The sequence below is a fragment of the Dipodomys merriami genome, unplaced genomic scaffold, assembly GCF_024711535.1.
Source record: "Dipodomys merriami isolate MVZ:Mamm:240054 unplaced genomic scaffold, mDipMer1.0.p SCAF_21, whole genome shotgun sequence".
In the NCBI taxonomy this organism is placed as follows: Eukaryota; Metazoa; Chordata; class Mammalia; order Rodentia; family Heteromyidae; genus Dipodomys; species Dipodomys merriami.
In genome coordinates this window covers 7,937,819-7,950,455 of record NW_027203493.1, presented here as the reverse complement: position 1 = coordinate 7,950,455, position 12,637 = coordinate 7,937,819, and the positions used below count along the sequence as shown (strand labels likewise).

Below are 12,637 nucleotides of genomic sequence, written 5' to 3'. Positions count from 1 at the left end.
CTAGGCTCACTTTGAATCATGATCCTTTACATTTCAGCCTCCTGAGACCTCAGCCTCCTGGCATTCATTTCTTAACTGGGAGCTATGGAAGAGCTATTAGGACCCGTTCATGGTCATCAACTACTCAACAAGATGATTAAAAAAAAAAAACAAAAACTCCAGTGCTACTTGAATTTTTTATTTCTGGATCATCAGCAATATACCTCTGAAAGATTATTAGACTTTTCCAGATCACCACGCAGACATCCAGGTACAAAGAACAAAGAAAGGTTTATTGCCAGGAAAGGGGCCAGTCAGACCTCTTCTCACAAGGGAGAAGTGAGAAGAAACACCAGTTATTGTCTGAGGTGACCTATATAACCTAGGAGGCTTAGGAGGAGCTAGAAGGGGCTAGGAGGCAGAGATGCTGGTGTGGACATGTGGGCCCGGGGCTTCATCATGGTATAGACTAGGATTTATGGCTGCTATCCAAATAGTAGATAAGGGGTCCTGTAGGTGCCCAGACCTGAAGGTCACTCTAAGGGGCTCTTGTTGCCTTATATGGTGGTAGCTGCCCCGGAAAAGTACCATCCCAAGGCAAAGGGGGTTGGAAGTTGATTATTTACTGCCTTTACTACATGGGCCTAGTGTTGCCTAGGAAGGGAGCAGCATGCTAAGCTGTGGAGATGGGAAGGAGTGGACTAAGCTATGGGAAGGGAGCTCATTTCACTAACAACCTCTCCACAAACATTCCTTTTTATGTTGGCTTACCATTACTGATTTCTGGAAGATCAAACTTAGTAAAGTCCCACCACTGGAGCCGGTAGGTCGTATTGGCAATGTTACTGGCTACAGCAGACTGTCCATCACCAATCACTGCCCCTGATGGGAAGAAGATAAAGAGCACATTACAGCATGTATCTGCATGTTTTCAATGTAGAATACAAAACAACACTGAGACTAGTAGCAAAGAAGAGAAAGAACCATACTAAGGTTAAAGAAAACCGAGGGGCTGGGAAGTTGGCTCAGTGGTAGAGCGCTTGCCTTGCATGCATGAGGCCCTAGGTTTGATTCCTCAGCACCACATAAGCAGAAAAAAAAAGCCGGAAGTGGCGCTGTGGCTCAAGTGGCAGAGAGCTAGCCTTGAGGTGAAGAGCTGAGGGATAGTGCCCAGGCCCAGAATTCAGGCCCACGACAGACACCCCCCCACCCCAAAAAAAAACAAAAACAAAAACACAACAACCTGGCAAGTCCTCATCTCAAAAAGAAATCAGACATGTTTCACTAGAAATAATTCTACATGTAAATATAATCTTAATAACCAACCCTTCCTATTTTATCCTTCCTTTGTACATGATCTTCTTTCTATGATAAAACATTTCAAAAGGAGGTTTTCTCCAAAGAAGCAGCTAGTATCTAGCTGATTTTGGATAAAGGCTGTAAAGAACAAATAAGGTAATATTTGCTCATCTCTTTTGGAACCCTGGCATGTAACACAACAGATATATATGAGCCTAGCTTTGCAGCATCAGAATATATTTATTAAGGCAATCTTTTATAATCCCTTCCAGGAACTTCCTTGTATCTAGATTCACTTGTAATATTTCAGTTTAACTTTCCCTGAGATATGCACTTCTGTATGACATTTTTCCTTGGTAACCAATTAAATAAAAAAATGGATTTTTTTTAACAGGGTGACACTTTAATTTGCAGTTGTATTTCATTTACATGAACATGTCATTTTCTCCTCCTCCTCCTTCCGAGGTGCATTTCATACACAACCAACCTTCTCATCAGACAGAGCCAATCCTTCATGGAGAATAGAACATTCTTATATGCTGCATAACCTAAATGGTGTTCTCAGCTACAAATCAACTCCTTTGAGAAACTGAATTTATTAGCAATTATTAGTCTTGAAACAATGGACAATCTGATAGCTGAATTCTTCAGGATTACCTAATCTCTCCTCTCTGCCTATCACTGCAAAGGCAATATATGAACAACATATATCTTTTACAAAACTCTAATTATTGCTGTGCTACTCCTAGTGGGTCCCCTTATTTTCTTCTCAAATGACAGATTGTTCAGTTAAGAAAATGTCTTCCATATAAGCAATGAAAAGTATTCTTTTAACTCTTACCCAATTATACCAAGTCATAGTAACAGTAGACATTTGTCAAAATTAGTTAACTGTTACTGTCTCAGTTTTAATTTGTAGGAAAAGGTATAAATAATTTTATCTGCATAGTGATGTTACTTCTAGGTTATGCATTCTCAACATAAGCAGTATTCACTGCTTTCCTAGTGGTGAAAACTAGTTTGTAGGGGGCTAAAAGGCCCTCAATACTTAGTTACAGTCACCTGTTCCCCTTCCAAAGATCAGAGTATAAGCTATGTATTATATGTATACCTATGATATATTATGGTTAAGAAAAAATGTATGAAAAGTGCCTTAGGCTAGGTGCCAGTGACTCACACGTGTAATCCTAGCTACTCAGGAAGCTGAGATCTGGGGGTGAGGAATCAAGGCCAACCAGGACAGGAAACTCCATGAGCCTTTTTTTTTTTTTTGGTTGGTTGTGGGGCTTGAACTCTGGGCTTGGGCACTGCTCCTCAGCTCTTCAGCTCAAGGCAAATGCTCTATCGCTTGAGCCACAGCGCCACTTCCAGTTTTCTAGTGGTTTATTGGAGATAAGAGTCTCATGGACTTTCCTATCCAGGCTGGCTTTGAACTGTGATCCTCAGATCTCAGCCTCCTGAGTAGCTAGGATTATAGGTGTGAGCCACCGGTGCCTGGCTCCATGAGCCTTTAGTCTCCACTTAATCACCAGAAAACCTGAAGTGGTGCTGTGGCTCAAAATGGTAGAGAGCTGCTAGTCTTGAGTGAAAAAGCTCAGGGACAGTACCCAGGCCCTAAATCTACTTACCCCACCCCACCCCCACAAAAGAAAACAAAAATGAAAATGAAAACGAAAAAGAGAAACCAAAAAAGTGCCTTAGGCAGATAATACTCAAAAGTTAAAAAAAAAAACAAACCTCTATTCTAGATAGGCCAGCACCCTAAAAGTATTCAAATCTTGCAAATTCAAAGACCATTCCAAAACAGTTATGATCTGTTTAAAAGCCAAAGACAGCAGCATCTGGGGACATAACCCATGTGCCCACTGACCTCAAATCCCTATTGAGGTCCTGCTGCCTTTAATAGTTAGATGATTAATTATTCATTTCATAACAGAGTAAGTTTCCCAGGTTTTCTCTGTGTTTATGTGTACACTCATGTGCAAGTCCTAGGCTTGAGCTCAGGGCTTGGGTGCTGTCCTTGAGCTTCTTTGGCTTCAGGCTAGCTCTCTACCACTTAAGCCAAAGCACTATTTCCAATCTTTTCTGAGTAGTTTATTGGATATAAGAGTCTCCTGCATGGGCTGGCTTTGAATCACAATCTTTAGATCTTAGCCTCCTCCTGAGTAGGTAGGATTACAGGCCCAGCTTTCTTTTGTTCTCTTTTTTTTTTTTTTTGGTCTGCCGTGGGGATTGAACTCTGGGCCTGGGCAGCTGTCCCTCAGCTCTTCAGCTCAAGGCGAGCGCTCTACCTCTCTTGTTCTCTTAAAAGGAACTTTTGTGTTTTGGTTTTGTTTTTGAGGTCTCTTTAATAATGCAAATTATTTTTTAGTTACAAGGTCCACAACTTAGTTACCTGAAAGAATGTCTTCATTATGATCCAGGGTCTATGGTATTAGCTTCTGAATTGTTTTCTTTTCTTTCTGAACTCTGGGCCTGGGCACTGGGCCTGGGCACTGTCCCTCAGCTCTTCAGCTCAAGGCTAGCACTCTACCACTTGAGTCACAGTGCCACTTCTGGCCTTTTCTGCTTATGTGGTGCTAAGGAATTGAACCTACGGTCTCATGCATACAAGACAAGCACTCTACCACTGAGCCACTTTCCTAGCCCTGAATTGTTTTCCATACTTATGCACCTATTATTTAGATGACTGACATCTCCCATTGACTATTAACCTCTAAAATAGCTTTAATTCCTCACCATTTCTTCTACTTTTACTAGAAATGCATATAACCCAAAAAAGGAGGTACATGAGTTTTCTTTATATATGATGAAAGAAATGCTTGTTGCTAAGAGGAAATAAAATAAATTGAACAAATAAACTATTTTCTAGGAGCCTATTCTGGAAAGGGTGTGAGAATTACAGACAGGGAAACAGTTCAAGAATAACCAGATGCTTTCTTAGTACTGGATCTACAACTGGTAACTCAAATATTGAGAATCCAGCCCCTGGCTCCAGCAGCATCCTGTACAGTCTATGCTTAAGAGACTTCTGGAGAACAGCTGTGCAATGAAATAAATGTGTAGGGTGGCACTGTGAAGAGACCAGGGAGGGGTTGGTTCTCTACCAATGGTGCCAAAGTACTAAGGAGGAACAGAGCCTGGCACCAGAGAGTCGATTTTCACTGCCGAGTAAACACAGATTAGGGAGTGAAAGATGCCAGCAACAGATTAGAAAATTGTCACCAGGTTTTCTTCTGGAAGAACTGCAGGCCAACTGAGCCTGTCTCTTGGAAACAACAGAAAGAAAACATATCATCCTGTTTAGTAGACTGCTGGCCACTAAACTGAAGGTATAGGAAATGTTCCAGGTCCAGTTAATAGACTGAGGCAAAAAACATTTACAGAGGAGGCACTCAGCCTCAGACACCAACTCCTGAGAGACTTCTAAGGCCCCAGATTCTTCCATGCAATAAAAAGACAGTACAAACTAGACCCCGGGTTTCTCAATCTCCACACTATTATTATTTTGGGGCTATATAATTCTGTAGAACCTTTAGCCACATCCCTGGCCTCCATCCATTAGATGGAACATTTCTCTCTATCTAGTTGTGACAACTAAAAATGTCCCCAAGCTGGGTGCCAGTGGCTTACAGCCTGTAACCTTAGCTAAGAAGGAGGCTGAGATTTGAGGCCAGCAGTTCAAAGCCAGCCTGGGCAGAATGAGACTCTTATCTCCAAAACACTACTAAAATCCAGAAGTAATGCTGTGGCTCCAGGAGTAGAGCACTAGCCTTGAGCACAGAGGCTCAGGGGCAGTGCTTACACCCTGAGTTCAACCCGGATGGGGGGAGAGGGGGAGAAAAAAACAAAATAAAAATGTCCCCCAGACATTGTCAAGTGATTACAGGGTATATACACATATACATATATATATTTGTATGTGTGTGCGTGCACACGCGTGTGCCAGTCCTGGGGCTTGAACTCCAGACCTGGGCGCTGTCCCTGAGCTGTTCTGCTCAAGGCTAGCACTGCAGCACTTGAGCCACAGCTCCACTTTTGGGTTTTTGGTAGTGGTAGTTAATTGGAGACAAATAGTCTCACAGACTTTCCTGCAAAGGGTTGGCTTTGAACCACAATCCTCATATTTTAGCCTATAAGTAGCTAGGATTACAGACTCGAGCCACTGGTGCCAGCTATATTTTAACCTTAAGAATGATATTTTTAGAAAGTATTACTATAGAAGTTGGGCATGGTGGTATACACCTGCCAGTAGGAGGATAGCAAGTTTGAGGCCAGGTTAGGCTATACCATGAGAGAAACAGAAAAACAAAACAAAACAAATCCTCCTACAAACTAGAAACTAAAAGTAGCAACAGCTGGGCATATGTGGCTCATGCCCGTAATCCTAGCTACTCAGAAGGCTAAGATCTGAGAATCATGGTTTGAAGCTAGCCTGGGCAGAAGAGTCCCCATGAGACTCCAATTAACCACTCAAAAACTGGAAGTGACGCTGTGGCTCAAAGTGGGAGAGTGCTAGCCTTGAAAAAAAAGCTCAGGGACAGCATCCAGGCCCTAAGTTCAACCCATGACAAGAACAGCAAACAATTAAACAACAAAAAATATATAATAATTTTTATCAAAATGAACTGCAGGAAATGGAAACAAGTTTTTGCTTTGTTATTTTTGTTTCCTTTTTGTCTTATTATTTATCTGTCTTTGGAAGATTAAAGGAGGAGGGATAGAAATGTGAACATAGGATGAACAAATGCAGCAGTGGTACCCACTAGACAATAGACATTCATTAGATGAGAAAGAAAAACCAGAAGGCAGAAAGGGGTGACACTATCCAAAAAGAAATATACTCATTATCTGACATGTAACTGTAACCCCTCTGTACATTACCTTTATAATACTATTTAAAAAGACAGTAAGAAACCACTATCACAATGGCATATATTAGAATGACTAAAATCCAAAATATTAATAACACCAAATGCTGGCAAGATGTAGAATAACAATTCACTGCCGGTAGGAATATAAAATGGCACACCTACTTTGGAAGACAGTATTTGGTAGTTTCTTTCAAAATCAAACATACTCTTACCATATGATCCAGAAATCATGCCTCTTGATATTTATCCAAGTGAGTTGAAAACTTACTTTCACACAAAAACCTACACACTGGTGTTTATAGCACTTTATTCATGATTGCTACAACTTGGAAGTAACAAGAATGTCCATTAGCAGAAAAATGCATGAACTATGGCACGTCCATATAATGGATTATTCAGACTACAATGGAAGGACGTGCACAAATAGAGTTACAAAGTGAAAGAAGCCACAAACCTCTATATGCCATGCTTCCAACCACAGGTTGAACATTTCCAACTTGAAAATCTGAAACCTCAAACCCTAAGTACTAGGATTTGAACAGGCATTCATAACCATGGTTGGCTTCAAAATCTGAAATACTCTGAAACCTGAAACATGTTTTCTGTTTCTTCCTTTTAGATTTTTTTCTCCAGAATCTTTATTTTTTTCTCTTCTCTCTTCCTTTCCCTTCCCCACTTCTTTCCATTTGTTCCATTCTTTTTGTGTGTGTAGGTGTCTACATTATAGCTTTGTGCTCAACCACTTGATCAATATCTCCAGTCCTTTTTAAACTATTTTGGGGGTAACGATCTTGAGTTTTGCCTGGGATTGCCTTTAGAATGTCATCCTCCAACCTCTATCTCTTATTTACCTAGGATCATAGACATGGGCCACTTTGGGATAAGGTTTCTGTCTTTTTTTTTTTTTTTTTGCCTAGGCTGGCTCCGAACCACAATCTTATTTCCACCTTCCAGACAGTTTGGATTACAGGTGTACACCATCATGCCCAGCTTGAAATCTAAAACTTCTAGATTTTTAAGACTGAAACTGCTAGTATGTCTTCTATTTGGGCTTGACAATCTAAGCCCTCAGCACTATTTCTAGCCCCCAGGTACAATTAGCAGAATGCCCTCCACCCAAACCTGAACTCCACCCTGCCTTTCACAAAGAAAAGAGAACTCTCCCCAGGGCTCTCCCTGGTTACTCCTGGATCTGTGGCATTACCACCCTCTGCAGACCTGAACTCTGTCCTGCCTACAAACTATCTTCAGTGTCCAACTGCATCCCAGAGTAGGTCCCACCTCTAGTCCCTTGACTATAAAAAAATGCCCCGGGGGCTGGGAAGGTGACTCAGTGGTAGAGTGCTTGCCTCACTTGCATGAGGTCCTGGGTTTGATTCCTCAGCACCACATAAGAAGAAAAAGCTGGAAGGGGCGCTATGACTTAAGTGGTAGAGCACAAGCCTTGAGCTGAAGAGCTGAGGGACAGCACCCAGGCCCAGAGTTCAGGTCCCACGACAAAAAAAAAAAAAAAAAAAAAAGCCTCTGAATGGGTGCTGTTGGCTCACGCCTATAATCCTAGCTATTCTGAGGCTGAGATGTGAGGATCACAGTTCAAAGCCGGCTAGCCTGGGCAGGAAAGTTGGCAAGACTTATCTCCAATTAACACCAGAAAACAGAAGGGGCACTGTGGCTCAAGAGGTAGAGTACTGGCCTTGAGCTGAAAAGCTCAGGTACAGCAGCCAGGCCCAGAGTTCAAGCCCCACGCCTGACCAAAAAAAAAAAAAAAAAAAAAAAAAAGTAATCCAGAGCTGAGTTCAAGTTCTAGTACTAATACACAAAACAAACAAACAAACAAACAAAATGGTCTATTAAGAGGATTGGGTGTGGTGGTATATGACTGAAATCCCAGCTTTGCAGAAGGTACAGGTAGGAGGATTGAGGTTTGGGTCTTGCCCAGGCAAGTGCAAAAAATCATCTGAGGGGCTGGGAAGGTGGCTCAGTGGTAGAGTGCTTGCCTTGCATGCATGAGGCCCTGGGTTTGATTCCTCAGCACTACATAAGCAGAAAAAGCTGGAAGTGGTGCTGTGGCTCAAATGGTAGTAGGCTAGCCTTGAGCTGAAGAGCTGAGGGACAGCCTGGACTTCAGGCCCTACAACCGACAATAAATAAATAAATCTGAAAAATAACTAAAAAATAAAAAGGGATAGGGGCATGACTCCAGTGGTACACAAGAGTGAATCCCTGAGTTCAAAACCAGTGGAAGAAAGGAGGAAGGAGGGAAGAAGGGAAGGAAGGAGGGTATTTGAAAAATAAAAGACCCCAAGGCATTGCTTAATGCTCTTAAAGACAGAAGCAATAGCAACTGTTATATGTATAAAGACATGAAAGTTCACATGTATCATACAATCTCTGAAACCTTCGCTCGGATGCTCAGTGCAAAAGAATAGATTATTCTATGATATATAAACAAAGCAGTGTGGGTACTATATGCCTATGGTCCTAGCTACTTAAGAGGTTGAGACAGCTTGGGGACATGTTGGGCCTTGTCTCCCCCAAAAATTAACAGAAAGAGTAGAAATGAAAACTTAAATTCAGCAGTCCTCTCTAACTATGAGGGAATAACAATGGCACAAACCAAACTGTTAATTCTCATTCTCCAAGTCACGTTTTTTAAGTTGTTGGCTGTAAGCATCAAAAATGTGTCTAAGAGGAAGAAAAAGAAAAAAAAGAAATGTGTCTAGGAGACTGGGCATATTGGCTTACAACTACAATCCTAGCATTCAGAAGACTGAGTCAGGAGGACATCAATTTAAGAGTATCCTGAACTACATAATAAGATCCCATCTAGACAAAGAGAGAGACAGAAAGACAGAAACTAACAGAGATTGGGGAAGAGGAGAGGGGTAAGAGAGATTTAAATATATAATATGTCTAGGAATAAGTTATAATATTGTGATGATTACATACTAGGTCTACCAAGTCTGAGCATTTGCATGAATCTATCTATCCCTGCTTGTCTCAAATTCCTCTATTCTGTTGCTAGGAAAGAAGAATTAGGAACCTTTTACCAAAACAGCTTCTTAGCCTCTCTCTAAGATCTATTCTAGCAACAGGGAAATGAAGAGTATGATTCAACAGTTCAGTGAAAATACTGAACAATAGGAATCATTAGCAAATCTATCAGAAAAGCTAATTTGGGGAGGGTAAAAAAGGGCAACTTGCAAAGAAGGAAACGATTAAATTATATTTCAGTCCTACAAGATCTGTTTTATTTGAGACTGAATAATTTAAAATGGCCATGTCTGACTGTGCTGATGCTTAGAAGGTAGAGTAAGAATGGGGCCTAGGGCTGGGAAGGTGGCTCAGTGGTAGAGTGCTTGCCTTATATGCATGAGGCCCTGGGTTTGATTCCTCAGCACCACATAAGCAGAAAAAAAAAAGCCGGAAGTGGCGTTGTGACTCAAGTGGTAGAGCGCTAGCCTTCAGCTGAAGAGCTGAGGGACAGCGCCCAGGCCCAGAGTTCAGGCCCACGACCGGACCCAAAAAAAAGAAAAAGAAAAAGAAAAAAAAAAGAAAAAGAAAAAAAAAAAGAATGGGGCCTGATGTATTGGTAGAGAACTTGCCTAGCAAGCAGGACGCCCTGGGTTCAATCACTAACATTGCAAGAAAAAAGGGGAGTGGAGAAACTCAAGATGCAAAAACTAGACACAAGAACTATTTTCTATTTGGTTGTTATATGGGAGCCAAGATTTGGCTTGCTAACTGGTCAGTAGAGCTAAGCCTAGAAAGTCTGGGGCCGGTCTAACTAAACAACTTACTGTGATCCTCAGATCACAGCCTCCTGAGGACTACAGGCATGAACTACCAGCACTCGGCTTCCCAATTTTTCTGGGCCCTGTCCCTGAGCTTTTTTGTTCAAGGCTAATGCTCTACTACTTGAGCCACAGCTCCACCTACAGCTTTTTGGCAGTTAATTGGAGGTAGTCTCATGGGCTTTCCTGAATGGCTTAGAACCATGATCCTCAGATCTCAGCCTCCTCAATAGCTATGATTACAGGCATAAGCCACAGGTGCCTAGCTCCAAATCAGTTCTGTGGTAACAATCACTACAAATTTTTATCATATTCCCAAAGTGGTGCCCATTAACAGCCCCACTGTCTCCCTAACCCAAGGCAATCATTAATCTACTTCTTCTTGCTATAGTTTTGTTTCATATAATAGAATCATATAGTATATACTAGGTAGACCTCTATTTCTGGCTTCTTCTTCTTCTTCTTTTTTTTTTTTTTGGTCCAGTCATAGGGCCTGAACTCTGGGTTTGGGTGCTGTGCCTCAGCTCTTCAGCTCAAGGCTAGCGCTCTACCACTTGAGCCACAGCGCCACTTCTGGCTTTTTTTTTTTCCTTTTTGCTTATGTGGTGCTGAGGAATCAAACCCAGGGCCTCATGCATGCTCTACCACTGAGCCACCTTCCCAGCCCTCTGGCTTCTTTTTACCTTGCACAATGTTTTCAAGGTTCATCCATGCTATATTACAGCATGTGTCAATATTTCATTTCTTTTTATAGCTGAAAAATATTTCACTGTATGCTTACAAATGAATTACAGGTTCATATGAAAATTAAGTATTAGTTTTTATTTTATAGAGAACATATTGCACAGAAACCTAGCAATCAGAAAAAGCACTTGAGGAAAACAATTATTTCCTTTGGAAAGAAAATGTACAGTTTCAAAGACCAATTCTGAATATATTATCTATAGTTAAGTACCTGAGACCAAAATAAAAGGGAGTATAAGGGGACATAATTTTGTTGGTGGTGGTGGTGATCGCCCTTGAACTGAGGACCTGGGTGCTATCTCTCAGCTATTTTGCTCAAGATGAGTGCTCTACCACTTTGAGCCACAATGCCACTTTCAGTTTTCCCGGGGCTAATTGGAGATAAGAGTCTCACAGACTTTCCTGCCCTAGCTAGCATGCAACTACGATCCTCAGATCTCAGCCTCTTAAGTAGCTAGGATTACAGGCATGAGCCACCAGTGCTTGGCTTTTTTTTTTTTTTTTTAAACGCAGAATGGCTGGTGGCTCAGGCCTGTAATCCTAGCTACTCAGGAGGCTGAGATCTGAGGATTACAGTTCAAAGCAGCCCAGGCAGGTACATCTGTGAGACTCTTCTCCAATTAACCACTGGAAAACTGGAAGTGGCACTGTGGCTCAAGTAGTAGAGCTGAGGAGCCCAAGGACAGTGCCTAGGCCCAGAGTTCAAGACCCGTAACAGAGAGAGAAAAAAAAAACAAAACAACCCACCCACACCCAAACACACAAAAAAAGACAGAATGTAAGTGTCTATGATTGTGGCATAGAATATATTTTGAGTAAAATACTAAACTGTTTAATGGATTTAGGTTGGTTAAATGAATACTCTATTAGTCACTTAATCTAATGTTGAGACAGTCATTATATAATATATAGACTTCAATGGCTACATATAATTTTTCCAAGAATTAGCCACCTAAATCAACATAATTTTATTGTCCAACACTGTTAAAAACTCTGAAGTGCCTGCTCTAAAGAACAAGGGTCATACTGGTCTACATACAAATCACGAACTTTAGTGGCAGAACCTAGAAAGGCATTACTGAGGGCAAAAGTGTTGAGTAAAACAAATGAAAGAGTCAAAGATGGAAAATAGTAAAGCCTATCATATTCACAGTATACAAGAAAAGAAACGCTATGAAATATTTCTAAAACTCATAAAACATTTTCTCAAAGTAATTCAAACCATGATTGTGTGACAGCATCAGCGTAAGGTTTGTAACAGACTAAGAAGAGAAAAAAATTAATCTAAGTCCATTAGGCCCACAGGTAGATAGAGACTAACCATTTAGAAAAGTGTAAGTAGTACAAATAATCTGGGATTGCCTTTTAAAAAATTGTGGTAGCCAGGCACCGGTGGCTCATGCCTGTAATCCAAGCTACTCAGGAGGCTGGGCAGGAAAGTCCGTGAGACTCTTATCTTCAACAAACCACCAGAAAACTGGAAATGGCACTGTGGCTCAAATGGTAAAGAGCTTGCCTTGAGCTGAAGAGCTCAGGGTCAGTGCCCAGGCCCAGAGATCAAATCCCATGACCACCACCAACAACAACAAAAAGAATTGTGGTAAAAAGCACGTAAGAAAATTTATTATGGGGCTGGGAAGGTAGTTCAGTGGTAGCGCTCTTGCCTTGCGTGCATGAGGCCCTCGGTTCGATTCCTCAGTACCACATAAGCAAAAAAGAAAAAAGCAGGAAGTGGCGCTGTGGCTCGAGAGTGGTAGAGCACTAGCCTTGAGCTGAAGAGCTGAGGGACAGTGCCCAGGCCCAGAGTTCAGGCCCCATGACCGGAACCACCCCCCCCCCCAAAAAAAAAAGAAAGAAAATTTACTATGTTAGCCATATTTAAAAGTGTAGTTTGATACGGTTAAGTATATACTGCCATGAAACATCTCCAGTACCACCTTGTCCTGA

The 12,637-nt window shown here is 41.5% G+C and overlaps 1 protein-coding gene across 7 annotated transcripts in view; it reads right to left on the bottom strand.

Annotated features, from left to right (window-relative positions):
• The window catches only part of Ambra1 (autophagy and beclin 1 regulator 1), a 221,610-nt gene that overhangs the window by 58,172 nt on the left and 150,801 nt on the right, over positions 1-12,637 (bottom strand). For all 7 annotated transcript variants that reach the window (XM_070032455.1, XM_070032456.1, XM_070032459.1 and 4 more), the window contains one exon: positions 751-861. In XM_070032455.1, coding sequence (XP_069888556.1) covers positions 751-861 — 111 coding nt within the window. The remainder of the gene's footprint in view (positions 1-750; positions 862-12,637) is intronic.